The 20,364-nt window shown below is 35.9% G+C and overlaps 1 protein-coding gene across 1 annotated transcript in view; it reads right to left on the reverse strand.

Moving 5' to 3' along the window:
* Nucleotides 1–362: 362 nt before the first annotated feature.
* The window catches only part of SENP6 (SUMO specific peptidase 6), a 58,923-nt gene continuing 38,921 nt past the window's right edge, over nucleotides 363–20,364 (reverse strand). The window contains exons 13-24 of the mRNA XM_018078128.2: nucleotides 19,864–20,043; nucleotides 17,755–17,981; nucleotides 17,046–17,152; nucleotides 16,843–16,959; nucleotides 15,894–16,016; nucleotides 15,531–15,623; nucleotides 12,112–12,545; nucleotides 9,023–9,126; nucleotides 6,896–6,984; nucleotides 5,092–5,160; nucleotides 4,813–4,963; nucleotides 363–2,955 (exon numbers count right to left, since the gene is read on the reverse strand). Coding sequence (XP_017933617.2) covers nucleotides 2,755–2,955; nucleotides 4,813–4,963; nucleotides 5,092–5,160; nucleotides 6,896–6,984; nucleotides 9,023–9,126; nucleotides 12,112–12,545; nucleotides 15,531–15,623; nucleotides 15,894–16,016; nucleotides 16,843–16,959; nucleotides 17,046–17,152; nucleotides 17,755–17,981; nucleotides 19,864–20,043 — 1,895 coding nt within the window. The 3' untranslated portion in view covers nucleotides 363–2,754. The remainder of the gene's footprint in view (nucleotides 2,956–4,812; nucleotides 4,964–5,091; nucleotides 5,161–6,895; nucleotides 6,985–9,022; nucleotides 9,127–12,111; nucleotides 12,546–15,530; nucleotides 15,624–15,893; nucleotides 16,017–16,842; nucleotides 16,960–17,045; nucleotides 17,153–17,754; nucleotides 17,982–19,863; nucleotides 20,044–20,364) is intronic.

Here is a 20,364-nt window from a genome sequence, read left to right on the forward strand (position 1 = left end):
AAAAATGATACAAACAGATACATTTAATTAGGTGGCCATCTGATACCTTACACTGCAAAATGCAGTCAGGCTACTTTTAAAGCATTTGTAATCCTAAATCTTCTGAAAGAATATACAACATATAGTTTCCACAGAGTGTATGTGTTGTCATATAACTATTAAATAAACATATCTAGTCCCCACCCCACTAACTTCCACTCAGTAATTTGATTCAGAAAACCACTGGTAAAACTTGTTGAATTGCAAAACACTGCAGCATTGCCGACCACTATGTTAAGAACACTTATCAAGCACATGCAGTAGTGAGCTTGTTAAACCAAGCCAGAAAGGCTTTAAATAACTCATACTTAATTCTGTAGGTTTTTTTTCTATTAATGTCACATTTTATTAAAAAAATAAGTTTCCTATATTTAACATGTATAGTAGCTTGCTGTGACTGAAGATCTTGAGACCTTTAACATTAAATGACAGTAAATCCAGCACTTTCTTCACAGCTTTGAAAAAGGGGAAGAAGAAAGGATGAAGGGAAGGACAGGAAAGAGGAAGGAACAGGAGGAAGCACCAGGCCATTCCTAGCAAGAGAACCAAATAGTTCTACAGCATCAAAATATGAACCTGCATCACAAACGTTAGAAAAAGGAAAACTATTATAATTGACCAAATGTAGAGATATTCCATATAATTAGAACATAACATTGGGAAAGACTAGACTGGGAAGGAATACATTCTATTTGCAACTGTCTCTCCTCTATTTCCAAGAAATTATTTTCCTTCCTTCTCTACAAGCCATTGCTGATTTACTCGCAGTTGTATAAACTACTATTCCAATATGTCAGTGGCGCTGAAGCCAGACACACAAGACACTGCAGTTCCACAACCTGGAACTATTTTATCCCTGATTTTCCCCAACAATGGCAAGAATACTGGGTGAGTTTGAAGGAGGAAACAACTTGGAGATGTGCACGTTACATATTTAATTTGTAGTCCAGAAGATTGCCCCCAAATACTTTGAACAAAAAACCTGCACAGCAGTCACCTCTCACATAAAACATATATGTGGTGCTTACATATTCTCCGTGGGGCCCAGGGTTTATGAGGAGAGAAAGGAGGGAACAAACAACTCCCCTAAATCCCACGGGTTACCTGTGCAAAAGATTAGCAGCTCGTGGTTGTATTGCTCTAAGTGCAACCACTCTGCCTTGGTGAGAGAACCCTCTGCCAACAGAGGGTGTCACAGAGAGTCCTCTGTGCAGGAATGCCCTGGAAGTAACATCACTAGCAGCCATGTTTTCAGGGTTTAGCAAGAATGAAAACTCACGGAGACCATGAAGTACTCGGTTAGACTTGGTGTTGTATACAAAAATAAATCTCGAGGGACAGAGTTCAGCTAATGAACTCTCTGCTGCTTCTCTTTGGGAGAATCAAATGGTAAATGGCATTCCCAGTAGAAAAATCAGGAGAGTAAATACTATCTGCAAGGAGGGACAGAAAATCCCTCTCTACCCCAAACAAATTCCTTCCTGGGAAGAGACACTTTCTGGTTACCTTCAAAGATATCTATATTAGTAGAAAACTGGAGATAACATACCCTTCTCCATGAACTTTCTCTTTCTTTCCTCACTTGAATGCCAAAGCCTTTCTAGAATACAGATAAAAGGCTATGTTTGCAGTTTAAGCAATGATGGCATTTGAGATTGTTGTAAAATCAAAATAAACTGGAAATATCCAAACAAATCCCAACATTAGTTGGATGCTACCTAAAGCCAAGAACAAACAAGCAAGCAATGAACACTGGCATTTTGGTTTTTTGCGTGGATATTACAAAAAATAGTAATCATACACTTTTTTTCTTTTTAAATGTTCATTACTTAGATAAAGCACGTATGAATGTAACATTCAGAATTGTAACATAGAAAATGTAATATGGGCAATCTGCTATTCCAAGTACACTTACCAAAATACAATTTTATAATGAAGAAAGTCTCAAAATACACCTGTACAACAACTGGGATCCACAAAATATGATTTAATAGAATCACTCAAGATCACTTCATTGAAACCACTTTTATAATACTGTTTAAAGAGTCACCTCTGGTCAAAGAGCATTCTCTCCCTTTTCCTAGCCCATCCCACTAAAGCAAGAGTTGAATTGTAACTGCAATGCATATCTTTTAAAACCCTAAATCTGAAGCAGTCCTATGAGCTATGACACTGCCTACACTTAGATAGGGGGAGGATGGGAATCACCCTTTCTGAGGCCATGGTACATTGAAACACTTACCCATATTATTGTCTGTAGCGCAAGCAGAATAATCTTGTAAAGGGCAGTTAAATAGGGTCAAAATATGAATTAATTATCTCACTACCAAATCATTCCCTATCTGTTACTTAAGCCTGTAACATTACAACGTTACTGAAAAAGAAAAAGGTAACCATTTTATCCTATATTTTCTTTATTTGCTTTATGTTTAGAATTGCTATTTAACTTCTATTAACAGAAATACATATAACAAAAGCTCCCTATCAAGTGGAAAAAAAGTAATTACAAATGCTGAAAAAGTTGGCCTCATTAACATATGTACAGACTCACTTACTTAATACACATCTTTGTGGGAATTAAACCATTTTATGACACACATTTATACAGGCATTAAACATTCCCAAGTAATTTTGAGCAGAGAATACGCCAAATCTTTAGTCTGGGCAGACAAAAATGTAGATTTCAGTTTTGATTGTGGAATTAACATGCAACATTCAGTCTGAGCTGCTGTTGGTAAGTTGTTCTGTCTTTTCCTGCAAAATTGAACTTGGATCTCTTTGTCCCTTCTTTTCCTTGTTCTGCTGTTCCTGGAGCTTCAGGATTAATTTTCGTATTTCTTCTCTTTTTGTTTTCATTCTTGGGCGTGGAAACCAGTCTGTTAAGTTCATTGGTAGCTCAAAACTCAAAATGGGGTTCTGAAAAAGAAAGGTCATATGGATATTAAGTAAGGAGTTACAACCGAAAAGACTGAAGAAAACTACAGTGAGTAAAAGTTCCAAGCTTCATTCCATCGGAATGAAACAAAATTTCTACAATTTCTGTGTTTTGTACATGCACAATTATGGTAAAAGTCAATCAAGTTTCAGTATGTTACAGAGTAACATTCATCCACATCACAGTTCTGATTTTAAGAAGGCCCGAACAATCTACTCTTTTTGCTACATCTTTTAGACAAAGCATTTGACTGCATAAATGTGTAAAACTGACCTAATAATAAAAAAAGGGACAGAAAATGACTGTAAAGATATAAGACATTTTTTAAGAACGACTAACATAAAAATCTAGAGCTGATTAGGAATCCATTAATAAACATTCCTGTTCTTATAAGTAACCCTTAGGACCACAATCAACTAGGAAAGTCAGTTTTAAACTTCACCCTAAAAAACAAAGCCCCCCGGCTACCACCAGCGTTTTTTATACTTACATTCTGTTGTCTTGTTAGGGATCATTCATTCAAAGAATTACAAGAATATACTCTGAGACATTATCTATGCCCCTTCAGTGATACTGTACAACAACTCCCCTCTAATGAAACGACAGTTTGTGGAATAGTGTTTTCTCTCAAACAAACTCCTCCTTTTGTTTATTCCAGTTTACATCATTAGCGGGGTTATTTCAGGGTGAATTACATTCATCGCTGAGGTACCACGAGCGAGGCTGCTTGTGAAGAACACCGGTGACCCTGCCCAGGAAGGTGTCGGTGCCGGACACTGCACTGGCTCTCCGTGCCGGGCTGCAGTGCCTGCCCGGCCCCGCTCAGTGGCCCCGCGGCGGCCCCTGGTGGCCACTGCCCGGACCCCCCACACCGCCCCAGGGAAACGCGGGCCACACACGGGGCAGGGCCCGATGTAGTTCAGCAATCAGTTTGCAAGAAGGAATGGGCTGAGATTATTGAAACTTGGCGGCTTCTCACACTCCTGGTATACAAAACAGGAAGCACCTGGCTACAAGTTCTATGCTCTCATGTATTCACTGGTAAAAGCAAAAGCTTTTGTCTTCCATTAGCATGAATGCACTCTGCTCTTGAGTAAAGTAGGAATGAGGGGAGGGTTGAGGAATGAAGAAGTAGCTGCCAGCTTTCCCAGGGAAGGGGTAGCTACTGTAGAATTAAGGAACAAAAGCACCGTGGATTCTAAAGAGAGTTAGTGTCCCATGCAGGCAACGTTTCACTTGACCATCATTTCTCCTCCCAACCAAGACCAGAAGGTGCCAGTACCTCCACTTAAGAAAGGAGTTTGTAACTTGAAGACCAAGTCAGCTGAAGTAACTGTTCAACCAATTCCTTCAATGGAAACAAGATTTGGCATTTTACTGTAACAATTCACTTGCACGTCTTCCTGCAAGTTAATAAAACAAACAAAACAAAAACCCCCTACCTGTGCCACATTACTGAATTTGTTAGTCACAGTTCTTAGGGAGAACAAGCTTTTTGTACTGCATTTTTAGTTTAGATTTTGAACTCAAGTTCTTACTTGAGTAATTTTAAAGGGTACACACCAAAAGAACACAAAGGTAGAGTCTAAATGTATTTTGTACGATTCCCTCCAAAAATTCCATGGCTTATGATTTCTCATATGTATGTACAATCTAAGAGGATAATTAGTTTATTTTCCAAGAAGTTATTATGTATGTTATATATAAATTAGTTTATAATGCATAATCTCACAAATAGGTGTAAGACCTAAACTAGAAGCTTTTTATAATTGCAATCATTTTCATAGCTTATATTTGATTGCTGCAGGAAACAGAAATAGATACACAAACATACATACCTCAAAAAAACTCTCCACATACTGCAGTATGTACACTCCACAATCACTGAAGTTGTTCTGTTGTGGCACTTTTGGGTTGGAACCTTTCATGACATCTTTGGAAAAGCTTCTTTTACTGCCTTTCCTGACTTCCCATTCCACCTCTAAATATCTATGATAAAAGAGCATGCAAAGAAAACCCATTTTGTTTTTATTCCTTGAAAAATTCTGAAAAAAAAAACCCCAAACAAACAACCAAACCAAACTAAAAAAGCCCCCAACACCAGATATGAAACTTACTCCCTTAGTGTTTTCACAACGTTTGACCGCGAAGGGCCTCTCAGTGAGTCCATAAGTAAAATGCAGGGCCTAAGAGAGAATACAATTTTTAAGTACACAGTATTTTACAGCAGCCTGAAAAACACAACAGTACACAGAAAGGGTTTGTGAGGTGACCTTAACAAAACTATTGTTAAGGTCACGTCACAAAAACTACAAAGTTCTGCCAGCACTGCTGTAACCCCCTAACTGGGATAGCTAAATAGCAAGTTACCTTTATATTTATCCATATACTAAGTACACTTAGGAATGCACTTAAAAATATAGTACTATCAGACCAAAATAGTTGCTTATAACACCCTCAGGTGATTCTATGATGTGTATTTTGAGGGGTAAATAAATGCAGATTACTCTTCATGAATCTCTGCTTTTTTTCTAACAGTACCAGATACACATTTTAATAAGGTATCCTTTAAAGAAGTTTCAAACTAGTAAATTCAGACAAAATATTTGCATGCATTTATGTATAGATGTGTTTGCATTTATAAACTAATTTACATGTATGCAATTTTTTAAGCATAACCACATAATCGCCTCAATGTTTTCTTGTACTTGTTTTAATTTCTGATAAAAGAAAGCTATTATTTATATAGGTAATGCTCTTTAAAAAAGCATAATCTAGTACTTTGAAGGATACAGAGGTGACAGCTTTTTCAGGGTAATTTTCTATTTCATAGAGAAGTAATTTTAAAATATGCTAATAGTAAAGTATTTAAGTGCTCTTAATGACTTGATACTTAAGTGTCAAAGATGTTATGAAATTTCCCATGTGGATTAAAATACTGTCTCCTGGAAAGCATTATGTATAAATAATCTGTCATTAAAATGGGACAAATTTAGCCAAGCTATAATCAGAAACTCATAAATATTCTTAAAACTCACAAGACAGAGGGACTTTTACTCCTTTATGAAAATGTATTGCCACATATTTCATATCATCAGTAAATTTACAATTTTATTCTGCATCATAAGAGTGTAATTGTGAAAGTCTTCACCTTTCTACTAAACATTATATTCAAAAAGAAGGAAAATATAAAAATGAAAAAATGATGAAAACATACAAAGGAAACTGTCAAGACAGGAAAACTAGTAAGAGTATTTCTGGACTTGGAATAAGGCATTTCTGTCACACCAAAATGCAAACAACTGCAGTCAATGTTTACTAAGAAATTATTTCTGGGTTTTATATAGGAAAAAAAGTTTTCAAATCCAAAACATATAAAAAATGAAACAAAAAAGTGTGGAACACTCTTATTAAAAAAAACAAACTAAGAACAGAGAGAGACAACAAAGAGGAACAGTGAAAACACATTTACATAAGGGGGCAGTTAAAATTATTCCCATTTTCTTTTACTAATTTGAGTAGTGGCAAAAGTTTTCTTTAGTATTACTTTCATTTCAAGACATTAATCTGCTTTTTAATAGAGGACACATTTGAACATGCTTCCACACATTCCTTCTGTAGGAATACAAGTGCAAGATATCAAAGAACAGCCCTATTGGAAGAAAAAAAATCTTTGCTTGCCTGAAGCAGCGCACAAACTTAACAGAAACCCAAAAAGCTATTATTTCACTACTAGTTTCATTCAATACATTTTCTGCTCACTGAAGCTGATAGTACAAAGTATAAAATTGTCTCTCAAACACTAAGAGCACGCTGATTAAAAGTGTAGGAAGACTCAGGTATGAGAATTTCCCACAATTACTGTCCTTTATATTTCATAAACTTTTATAAAATTCCCATTTTATCTCTTTTAATACTTACTGTTTGCAGATAGTTGGCTTCAGGTACCATTGTCCCATTTCTGAATTACAGTTATCATCTACAAGGCCACCATCATCACTACTGTCTTCCTACAGAAGCAAGATGGTTACAGGTGTTTAAAAGTTACTATTGTTTTTTTCAAACAGATGCAAAAGGAATTACTGCTACACTCAACCATTTTCATTCAAGACCAATAACCTAAGTTTAATAAAGAAATGGTAGCTTTAATCTGAAATGACTGACTGTTTAAAAAGTTTGCCAACTTTTAGTCACATGATTTCTCAAATCCATGCTGGAATGGCACGGATTGAATGGTGCTATTTATTTGAGGCCTGCTGAAACTAGAAAAAAACTGCAGCTGGTATTTTCAAAACACTGCTGCCTTGAAAGAGGTTCATCTCCATTATTTGGTTATAATCTAAATTATCGATACTTTTCTTGCTAATGAATACTAGAAACTTGCTTGGTGGTTTCACATATGTTATCTTCTAGGTGAAATGAGACAAAAATCTGCAACAAATTCACACCTAAAACTCTATTTTTGCTCCAGAATGCAACAACTTGATTCTTAGGGCAAGGAAGATTAAATCACCATGATACTGTATATTATGGGTTGTAAAAACAGTCATGCCACAAACCTGGAAATGTCTTCTGACCTTTTGATTTGACTGTTATGAAACATTTTTATGAACAAACCCACCAAGTTATTCTATCTAAAAGTATCCCAGTGATCCACAGTTTCTTACCATTCTATTGAGTTCAATGTTACTACCACAGATAATTGTGTTATGGGGAAAGAGATGCTTTCAAAAATTGGGAACCCCTGTCTCAGCATAATTTGTGAGAATTTTTGTGAGAGTTGTGTACACTTCACAATGATCCTGTGACTGATATCCTCAAGTTATGCCATGAACATTATCATATTAGAAACTACTGCCTAGTTCCTAATACACTTGTTTCTGTTGCAGCCTCAACTCCTTTTTTTAGCAGATGCAAAGGCAGGTGCACTCCGCATCACAGTCTATGATTTCTATACTTGCTTTGTGCATTTTAGAGGATATCAGTGACAGCTTCAGCCTAAATTCTAAGCTACACTGCAGCCAAGGAACTTGGAATCTGCTCCTCCTCTCAAGGAACACAGCTGGTCATGTGCTTGCTGCCCTGCCTTCATGCCATGTACTTCATTCTCCATCTTCTGGGAACTCTACAAAATAGACAGTCAGGCACTTCCATCAGGCAAAACTCAGAATGTCTGCACGAGTGACACAACAGGAGAGGTGGGCTGAGTCCGTTTGAAACGCACAGTTATGGTTCAACATAAACTGGAGCTTTTGTATGTGTGTACACAGATACTATTTGGAAGTCATTACAGATAGCTGCAGACTCTGAAAAATAATAGTTTGTTCTGGACTCAAAGGTGAAAACCTGAAATCATACACCTGGAACACGAACAGGAAGCCAATTAAGAAGAGTAAATGTGTTACTTCTAGCTTGTTCACGTTGATCTTACACTGCAGAAGCAACAGGGTTATGGAATAATGCCCTCATACCCAGTACTGAGTCAATAAAGGACATTTTGATGATCAGTTTTTCCACAGCTCTAAAATCTAAATGTTTTCCAATTTGAACAAGAAAGGTACTTGATTATATATTCAGTCTGTGCAAATTTGATTAGGAGAAGCACCAATGAAACAAAACAGCAGAGTAGCACATACTTATAAATGTGGCTGTTTATGTCCAGGAAATGCAACTGAAAGAAGAGTAACTTGCTCTTGGGTTTGGTAGATAAAACATGGGGGTGGGGGAGACGAAAGACAGAAACATATTAACTTTCAGAGTTTCCACTAAAATCACTGTGTAATATTGTCACTATGCCAAAAACTCACAAAATTAAATGCAGGTTCAGTACAGCAGTTCTCTTAAACAGCTAAACTAACAAATGTATAATCCTCTCTGTCAGCTGATCTGCAAATTTTTGTGGGTAACCAGTCCTTTGGATTTGACACTTACAAAGATAACTAGCTTTAGACAATGCACATTCACAATGTGTATACTGCTTTTAAGCTGTCCATTCAAAATACAACACAACAGTTCACATTTCCTAAATAAAACTGCTAAATTCTTTACCTGGTTATCTTGGTCTTCAGAAAAATCTATAAGATCATCTTCATTTAGTTTACTGCCATCAGCTGAGTCTTCACTATAGTTTAGTCTGATTTTGTGCAATCCATCTGTATCAATCACAGACAGTAGGATATTTAAACATCAAAAACCCGACGTCATCTCTGAAGACCAACCACATTTTAAATACCTCAGATGTCCTCAGGATTGCTTACAGTAACTGTGATACAGCTAACATATAATAATTTAATAATGGAAATGAACAAAAGTGAAAAGCTTCTTCTAATTAGCATAACAGAAAATATATCTTATTCTGTGAAATGCCTAAAAAAATCTGAGACCCCTAGACTAAAACCCACCATGAAATTGCCCCATAGTTCCATGAACAGCATAAACTGGTACTGCCACCAAAAGGGGCACTCTGATTTACTCTCTAAAATATCTATTTATTCCTAACCCTAGCTGGTTCCTTCCATGACACCAAATACATTCACACACAGTGGACCAGACTGAGAAAGAGCCACAGGTTTATGATTTTTTAATTGGAAACACTTCCTTGATCACTGTGCAGTTAATCAAGACTTGTGGTGGTAAAAGCAAAAATGCAGCTTGGGAACACACTGCTAAGGAGAGGATAGAATGAAGGATCAGCTCTCCTGGGAGCAGCAGCTTAGAAATATTTCTGAAACTTCACTGCTACATAAAAAGAATATCTGTAAATTCACTGTCTACCCCCTCTATATATCTAGTCATTTAGGAAACAGCATCAGAAGAAATAAAGAATCATGAATGTTATAGCTATACCTGTGCAAGAGGCAGATACAGATAGCTACAGGCTCACTAGTCTTACTATACCACCATACAAGACTTCAGAACAGATTTCGAGGAGAAAGAATAGTAAACTGTGGAAATAAGTAACTCGTACCAGCAGAACCCAAAAGCATCCCAGAAAAGGGCTATGTAATATATCTAAACAATCACAACAATAAAGGCATTGCTTATGGTGTCACTGGAGGACATACTACCTATTAAAGAAAATCAGGATTTCTGTAAGAACAGTAAATAGGGCAATGAACTAGCTAATAGAGAAGACAGAGAACACCTGCATTTGAGAATATTTTCAACAGAGAATCTGAAGTACCACTTTGGAAAGAGGTCAGCAGGGGAGTTCCACAGGGACAAACTTGAGAATTAGTCTTACTCAGTGCCTTTGAAAAGACCTTAGCACAAGAAGTGGGTCATATACTAATGTAACTTATTGCTGACAGATTTCTAAAAAATAAAAATTGGTATTGAGAAGAATCACATCTCATTCAAAAACTGAGCAATAAAAAGAGGATTAGTTAAGTAATAAATATAGATACATTTTGGATGATTTCTTCAAAGCTATTTAGGTATGAACTCCTACTGATTCACAGGTTCAACACCAGGATTTAGTTTGAGATCCAGACATCTCAGTTTAGGGTCCCATATATAGCTAGCACCTAGGATCTCACAATGTTGAAAGTAAACCATAATTAGAGCACAGATCTACTCAACTAAACAGCTACTCTATATCTGCTTTAGGATGAGAAGAGCAGGTCTCTTGGTTTCACTGACCCTATTGAAGTGGCACCTGTTATCTTTTGAGATATCCCTGGATATCCAGGACATATGTATGGATTTGGCACAGTAATCATCCACACCCTTCTGGAGCAACAATCAAAGACTGGTCAGAAAAACCAAGGCAGAATGCCCATCTTCCATCTGGTTGAAACGGAAGATTAAATACATAGCACATCTAAATTTAGCAGCCTAAACATATCCTTAGGGTCAATCTTACCCTTAAACCAGGACTATGACCAGTAAGAACATCTGCATTAAGGAAAGGGTGCATCATATGCAATAGTTGAGCAAGAGAGTCTGAGCATTTAAGTTAGAAACAGAATGACCATCAGCTGCCAATACAGTGCAGCCATAAAAAACCCCCAAGAAATGTAATCCTAGCAAAAATCTGTCATAAAGCATATTCCAATTAATTACAGACAAGTACCAGTAGCAGCATCCAAGACATGAGATTACATCATACAGCAGCAATATCATAAACAGTAACAATGACACATAAAATGAAAAATCAGTTCAAACAAGAACAGATCTATGCGCACCCCCAGTACCCCTCCAAGACCTCCTAGAAAAAAGTGACAACGTTATCACAAATGAATAAATTTAGATTAGACAGTAATAGGAGATCCACAAAGATAGTGAAGTTGTAATGGCCTGCAGTACAGAGATTAAACCACGTGATTGATAATATTTTCAAAACTTGTACTATAGGTGATACAGTTCCTTACTGTGTAAATTAAGTCAGTAGGAATACTACTGGTGACTAAGGTAAAAGCTTTTGCATGACCAGGTGTTTTGTACTTTATACCTCAAGGGGATCCAAACCTTGCAGTGAACAGAGAAAATGATCTGTTCCTAATTTCTTTACCTGCCTTTAAAAGTTATGCCAGCTCCTTTGTTCACTTGGGTACAAATACTGTTGCAGATCACTGAACTCAGTTTCCACAGCACTAAAGCATGAAAAAAGCCTCTCTAAATGTAACATGGAAGAAATTTTTTTCTTTAGAATTACTTTTTTCTTAGTTGTTTTTACCCACCTTATCAGTACATTAAAAAAATGAATAGCGTTGAAGTAAACCTCAAACACTAGAAGACACTGAAATTAAGGTTGTTCACAATCTTAATTCAGTTTCCTCATACACATACATTATAAGGATCCATGGTAAACTACTATTCTTTCTTTAACAATTACAGTCTTAAGTGATGCAAAGAGATATCTACAAAGTTATCTTGTTTGGAAAAAGGGCACAAAACTGAAAAAGTAATCTGATTTTGGCAGTGTTTTATCTCCAGCCCTTTGCCATGAGAGTTATGTCAACAGCCACAAAAACTTTTAAAATGCAATAGCTGTGTATTACTTATATTGCAAGCACTTGAAATTCAGCCACATACTAAACATTCAAAGTATGAAGTTTACACAATTGCAGAAGTAGTAACAGATGTGAAATCTCCAAATGTTTCATTAAAATGTGCATACTTTTACCATTACATACCCATAGATTGGCTAGCAGCTGTGAATTCACCCTGTATACCATTTTTATCCAGAGTTCTATGGTCTAGTTTATGGCATGCTGATTCCACAGTGTTAGGTTCTTCCACATCACTGTCTGTTTGATTCAGTTTTTTGAAAGCACTTTTCCCCCTACAAGGACTTCGTCTACAACATGAAGACTCACTGTCCTCTGTTTCACTGTTTGGGTCAATTAAAGCTGTATTGTACTTTTTGGTCAACGTTTTCTTTGCTGTGGACTTGGAAGGCGAGTTTTGTGCATCTAATTCATTTGGCAAAGGAGATGGTGCGTTACTCTCTCCATCTGAAGAGGAAGATTTCATCGGCATTGCAGCATTTTCATGATAGTGGGGATTTGGTTCATATTTGGGCTTTTCTAAACCAGGGAAACAGATAACAGCCAAAAACCAGTGGGCTCTGTAAAGGAAAAAAAACGATTAAAAACTAGCAATTACATTAATGCTCACAGTTAAACCTGAAATTAGTAAAAACCAAGCAAAACACTGAGTACACACACACAAAATAAATGCGCGTCCATAATTATTCAAAGATAAACTGTAATAGCTGTTCACTTTTCTGAGCAAGTTTTACTAAGCCTTCACAGTCTTCTGTAAAAGTAGGATTTCTTCATGCAAGTAATAACCAACATATATATTAATATGATGCAGTTAGTTGAAAACAGGTGCTAACTATATATTTCAATTTGCTCATCCTTTCATTCTCTGAATTAAAACATTCCTTTTTTAGTATTTTCTTCATCAGCGCATGAATTAGAGATTGTAGAGTTCATGTTTTATGGTTGTTTTAACTTTTCTAGTACTTCAGCACTAGCAGTATAGCTAGTCAGATCTAACAGTATAGCTGAATTGCCCATACTCTTCCACCTATGAAATCTTCCAATTGTATTCAACACTTCACATTTTAGAAGAAAATCTTGTCAACAGTGAGTTAAAGAAGGGGAAAAAAGAGTGTTTGTTATGCTATCACCATGACTCTGTTGTCCTCTTCACCCTTCACAGAACTGACATTCTAACTTCTTCAGGATCAAAAATAGTTATACTCCTCAACACAAAATAGGTTTTGTCCCAGTTTCCTCCTATCTCCTTGCCTTTTCGGGCTTCACTGACTTGCCACTCAATCAGAAATGGAGCAGCAGCAAATTCAGGGACTGAGGCATTACAAGTGGATTTTAAATGACCCCATTTAGAAATTTTCTGAACGATCTCTGATTCCCTACAGCAAATAACACAACAGAAGCTAGCTTTATATTATACAGGTGTGTTTTAGAAAAAGAAGAAAAAGCAGTAGTTAAAAATGCTTATGATTATGAAGCCTATACTCTATCAAAAGTTAATGGCAGTTAAAGTAAGTGGCCTTTGAAAACTGCATGTGAAGCATGGAGGCATTTTGTCTTGAATGATTCACCACACTTAATAAATTAACATATTAAGTACTGCCAAACCCTAGAATTTGTGTGTACTCTACTAATACAGACTTTATGCACCAATTATGTAAACAGACTAGCAAATTAACCTGGATGTAAAAAGAAAATGCCTTGTAACTTTTAAGACAACAACATATCTTCATTGGAAACTTGAACAAGAAGGACTGTACAGGCAAAGGACACTGATGCAGTTGTGGTTAAATCACCATATTGTTCTCAAGTTAATTCTCCCCTAGAGTCAATCTGCCCACCTCCACTTACTGTAGTCTGACAGCCTGTTATATGATGAGTCCATATTGCCTAAACTAGTGGTTATGGGACAGTCTGGAAAGGCTTTCTGGAAACAGTCACTGAAGTCCACCAACTCCCCATCAAACCACCACTTTCTCATTTCCCTGGATATGTGGGTATTTTTCTGTTCTGCAATATTCTTACTGTACATACCAGGAAACCACTTTTGCAAATGAATGTCCTATTATCACCACTCACCAAGCTTCAGTTCATGGTGATGGACAGTTCCAAAGGCATGAACAGGATTATTTCCAGGTAACAGATGCACATTAGAAGTCCATTTTTCATGCTCTCATCCCACACTCTCATGGATGAGTCCATGAAACCAAACTAATCTAAACCCAAATCCCCAACCCACACACAATGTGAACATTATGCCTTCAGTACAAACTACTATGTGTTAAGTTACTAGCAATATAACTAATTCTTACAAAACCACAGAATTATTTATTTTCATTTTCAGGTGGCTTCTAAGTCACCCTGTCTGTTATTTGCAGGAGATAAGCCTCATTTCTCCTATGCATAAACAATGTAGATGTCTGAATGATACAAGAGAGGATGGTGGGAAGTAACTATATAACAAGTGCTAAGGCAACTCAAAATTTAAATTACAGATACTTCAAAGTTCTGGTCCTTGAAGCTTCATGGGAGAGGGATGGCAAGGACAAAGTCCATAGTGGACAGGAGGAATACCTTACTTCTGAGTAAACTGAATAAGCTAAGTATCTAAAAAACTAAAGTTAGTGCTTGTGAACAGCTTTCTCGGGAATATAATTCCAACTTTATAAAAAGGATAGATCTATGTATGGCCAGTTGTCTCCTAACTGCCTCTCTACAAACAGCCTCAGAATGGAGTTGGAGAGGAGGCAGGAAAAAGAGAAGATTCAAAAATCTTCCTCCCACCACACAATGGTACGGTATCTAGATAAATTTCTTTTTATTAAACTTACTGGCTTTTTATTTAAAAAACCCTCTTTTTTGATTTTTGAAATATTAGCTAGCATGGTTATGTGAAGTTAGTTAGAAAACTCCTCTCTCTCTGTCCTGACTTTATTTATGTTTTTATTGTATCCTTTGAAAATGCAGCAGTCTACTTTGGCTTAAGGACTGTTAAGATTATTTCTGTGAAATACAGAAATGTGTTTGTGACTATTTGCTCTGATCTTAAGGAAAGCAAGCATCAAAGTCCTCAGCAACTATGACAATGCTAATGGTCTTCCTCCTGACTCACGAAAAATATCAGGAAAAAAGGATATAAAAGAAAAAGAAAGAATAAGGTTCCCAAGGTGGTAGAGATTTTCAATTGAATTTTCTTCCAATATTGGTTTATTGTAACTAAAGGATGATCCCACCTCTACAGTGAGATCTCATTATAAAGGACTAAAAAATGTAAATCCAAAAGTTATCAGCGACAAAAGCTTAGGGGAAAGAGCTCCAGAGAATGAGATAAAACTTAGAAAAAGTACTCAAAAAAGTTAATTTTTCCTCAGTCTTTCTACTGCCTGATCCTTCTTATACTACAGCATTTAAAGGTCTTACGTAACTATTTTGTTTTTATCACCTGGAAGAAGTTGTTCCCTTCAATTCACACTACAGTGTAGCTTTAAATTTTAGAATTATGAAGCTTAAACCTTTACAAAATAGGATAAAAAGGTATGTTCACTTACGCTTCATTAAGGGGAACAAAAATGAAATCTTTCTCAAAAATGTCAACATGCCGTGTCCACGTTCTTACTCGCCCATGTCGCTTTTGTTGTATTCTGCAAGAAGAAACCAATACATAATTTGTAGGGTGGCTTATTTTATTTGAGGGACCTTTTTCCAAATATTTTCACCTTGACAGCTTGTTGAAATTTTCAAGGCATATTCTATGTTTGCTATGGGTCTGGATGAAATTTTCAAGGCATATTCTATGTTTGCTATGGGTCTGGATGCCTCCTTGAGTTCTGTTCTTCTGCACAAGAAGCATTTGTTCCTGTAGTCTTCACTGTACTTAGCTCTTAGTTAAAATGACTGATCAACAGACTTACGAAAGGTTTGAAGTCTCATGAATATTTCTTCTTTCTCTTTGATTAAGGCGTTTATAGAAGAATGAACTGAACACATGTATTCTATCAGCATCTTCTTTTTTTAGCTTTTCAAGTACCAAATACCTAATTAAAACAAACAAACAAACAACAACAACAAAAAAGAAAAAATTAATAGAGATATTAAAGTATTCACCACCAGAGTGAAAAGGACTGCCAACAGTGCTAGACTTGATGATCTCTGATGTCTTTCCAACTCAGCTGATTTTATGATCCCCACCAAACTGATGCAGCTTCTCAAAAACAGCTATTTGGAGCTGACAATCCACAGGAACCAATTAATGCGAAGTTTGTGTAAATATTTAAGGTATTAAGTGCTCTGCTCAATCAACAAGTTGTTCTCCTGCTGTTGCATTTATTTTTTTATCACAGTAAGAAAACAAATTTTCAATTAATTTGTTACACGACCTATTTTGTATTTCAGCCACTAGATCTCCAAACACTCCCAGGAGTGACACAATCATTTTCTTTTCACCTCTATAATATTTTAATAGACCGAAAATTACGCACACGCACCTTATGTGTAGCATAAACACAGCGGCATGTAACAATTTAATAAGCTTCTAACATTTGTAGCATCAGAAAATCTCAAAATTAATGTATGTATTACATTATTCAAAACAAAAAAGGTTTTTTCTTTTTTTAGCGAAATTTGCTCTTCAGAAGTTAAAAAAATTATAAAGAACCTTTTTCCATGTCAGAACAACATCATCGTCAAGCAGGATGGGAGAGGAACCAAAATTTCTTGCAAAATTACAAAACAACCTTTAAAATTACAGCTATCCATAGTTGGAGACCAAGTGTTATCAACTGACTTATGAATTTTTAATGTCAGAACTTCTCAAGTTTTAAAGTAAAAGACAACTAAAAACTGATGTGAAATAAAACTTACTTTAAATAAAAATCAATAATAACATCATTTAAAAATTCGCCTTCATTTAGACAATGGAGGTCTTCGTTGGTCACAGAAATACCGCCTTTAGCTGGAGAAGGCGGATAAACTATCAACCTGGGAAGAAAAATACATTCAATAAGAAGTATGAAATGCCAAAAAACCCTCAGAGAATTGTTACAGGGAAAAGATAATTATCTTACTTTTCTATAGGACCAATAAATACTGTATGTGGTTCACCAATTTCTTCATCATCCTCAAAAAAGGGTAACTGTTTATTTCGCTGCTGCATTTTGGACTCAGAAGCAACCTTAAAAGAATAAAGTCAATATTAATTTGCATACGGTGCTCAATTTTACTGAAGTGGTAATAAAACTCTGGAAGTCCAGCAGTGTAATATCCATTGTTTTTGAAAAAGACTTCAAGTTTGGGTTTTTTCTTTCCTACTTCCATCTATTACACTTAGTTCTCTATTCATTTCTTGCAGAGTCTCTAAACTCTAATTCTTTAAAAGGTAGTTTGTTTAAAGAAAGCATTAATTAAATGTAACTACAACACTGCAACCTTATTTCTTGTTTGAGATATTGTAATTTTACCAGTAGATGAACTGGGAAAAAGTTATGTTGTCTAATTATACTACAGATTTCTCATCCCAGAATAACTTTTAAATAACATTTCTTGTGGACCATTGTATAACCTTACAATCAAACTAAACACCTTAAAAAGTACTGTGAGTGTACAGGCTATTTCCCATAGTTTCATAACCCACCATGGACAATTATGGGAATCCTCATATTAAAGTCATCAAAAGTTGTTGGAAATTTTTTTTGGCTAATGACTAATACACTGTCTTTAGTGTATTTGTAACCCAAATAATATAATGGTTTTGTTCTAAAACAAAAACATAATTACATTTTTTATTTTGCTTTCTCTGTGAGATGGGCTTCCTTTGGAATTGTCTTCCATGCACTTAGTAAATGCAACAAGCCTGGCATTGGCTTCTTCAAAGGAAATTTTCACAAAGAAGTCAGAAATATTATTTCTAATACCAATGTCAGCAATTATTTTTTCAAATATTGAGTTTGCATGAGGATCAAGACCGGTTTCAAAAATCAAAATTATGTATTGTTCTTCTTGACCTATAAAGAAGCAGAGAGAAAACTATTCATTTAGGAATAAAATAAAGCATGTTGCAATAATAAACAAATTTTATAGAATCGTGGGACAACATGATTACACACTGCTGACAATACATGTAAGCAGTAATACCAATCTGTGCAGACAGACAGAAGGATCTTTCTTACCTACATTTGCAAAGAGTGCATTCAACTTCTGCCTTAATCTAGCAATGTTAATTATACCTGATAATTTTTTAAATGACACTGAATGCAAAGCCAAAACATATTTTGTTTGAAATAATATCTTCTCTGCTAATCAATACTTTATCTTTTTCTTATTGCTGTTCCTATCCTATTGTTTCAGTACAATTCCAGAAATTATGTATTCAGCATAATGTCCTCTCTGATCCTAGAAGGCTATACTATAAAACATCACTGTTTTTGAAGAAGTTGGAGAGAATGAGTTGGATCAAGCAGCTATTATATAAATACCACCCATTTATATCATCTGAAAAATCAAAAAGCAGTAAATTGCACTGAGAGGAATTATTTTAGGCAGTCAGACACAGGAATAGGATTCAGGTTGCAAATCCCAGTCTCACATAGCTGCCTAACACAGAGCTGCCAGAACCTGTTTCTCCCTAAGAGGAGTTTCAGACACATGTATAACCATTTCCCTTTGGTCATTCCTAACCCAGCAGGCTAACTCTTGTGAAAAATAATTCCTCAGCAGCATAATTCTCAATTTACTGCACAGAGAATTTAGATGTGTAACTGGGTTTTGGGCGTTCCTGTTTTGGGAACTAGGCATCTACACACAATTGTATACAAAGCTATGGATTCAGGCTTGAATTAATTTCATTGTTTACAAAGCAAAGAGCAACTGTGTTATCATAAAGTGCTCCTAAGTATGAAATACAATAAAGCAGCTAGGTATAAAACTAGTTCAGTGCCACAGCCTCAGGGAAAAGAGCTGGGAGGCACTGCTGAGAGGCATGCCAAGGGAAGGACTTCTCACACAGACAGCTCAGGAAGCTTTTCCTTTTTTCACTTGTGAACACCTGTGTCCACCTGGGGTCTACTTCCTGCTCCCAGAATTGTGTAAAGGTCCCCTGCGTGCTCTCCGATTACTTTTGTAATTATAATACTCCTTACAGCTCATACTTTTTATAGGAGGTGGATAAGGTCATTGTAATAGTATTATGGAAGCACACAATTCTGAGACTGTTGAAAGCTTTCTTCCTCCATTTGAATGCATCATGTTTGTACAAAACTGACTATAAATAATCACAAAATTTAACCTAAAGAAAAGCCTACTTAAGGGTAAGAGGACTCTATGCTGATTGTAACAGGAGTGCATATGAAGATGCATATGCTAGGTCCTTGAAAACTATGTGGAAATTAAATTTTATTTTAACATGCACAAAGACTATCCACGTATTTTCCAAGCAGATATTGGTCTAACTCATAACATCACTACAAGTATACTGGGGAAAAAAATCCAAGCCAAGCCATACAACAGTTTCTACTGAAACTAAGGCCTGTCAGGATACAGCGGAGAAAGCAGAAGAATAGTAAAATCTGTCACATAAGTGTAAAGACTCATATACAAAAGCTAAACAAACCAACTTGCTTTCACTGACTACAAATATTAGTGAAAAAAGTTATACTAAACTGACTGAATGTTGTAATTAATTAGCATGTGTCTGGACAAACAGAATGCCAAGCTGTTCTGAACTGTAACTCTTCACCAGCCTTGGAAGGTGACAGTGTCTGAAAATACACTACACCTACCCCAGCCAATGATGACCGTTTTAGTCTTAACGCATTTAGTCTAAATTCATGACCCAAAATATTAAAATACAATTTAAAGTCAATAGTAGACTAAAATTGTTTTACTTACTGTCTCCTTTACATTCGTACCAGACATTATCTTTACTCATTTTCAGTTGATCTCTCAGGCTACTACAGGTTGCAGGTACTGTCTGTAGGAAAACTACTGGCAATTTTCGGACACTACACCATTCACATTTGGTAAGCTCTGAAGTTTTCAGGTTAATCTCTCTGATATCGTTTTCTGATTCTACGAGAAAATAATAACATGATATTAAATTATAACAAAAATTTCTATCTTTCCTTTACAATTTCCACCTTGATTTTAACAAGAAATCTGTATGTGCTCACTAACATTCTTAAAAGTTTTTAAGACTTTGAAGTTAATGCATATCCAGGAAGTGATGGGTTTGTTTATCTTAAATAAAACAAACTGAATTCCAATGTCACCTGTCAGGAATCAGAAACAAACTGTTTTCTTCTCACCAACTTTAATCTACTCTTTATTCCATGGGAAAAAAACCCCACAATTTCCAGTGGTTTAAATTTGCAAACATTACTATGACACATT

The sequence above is a fragment of the Manacus vitellinus genome, unplaced genomic scaffold (genome assembly GCF_001715985.3).
Source record: "Manacus vitellinus isolate BGI_N305 unplaced genomic scaffold, ASM171598v3 scaffold_4_pilon, whole genome shotgun sequence".
In the NCBI taxonomy this organism is placed as follows: domain Eukaryota; kingdom Metazoa; phylum Chordata; class Aves; order Passeriformes; family Pipridae; genus Manacus; species Manacus vitellinus.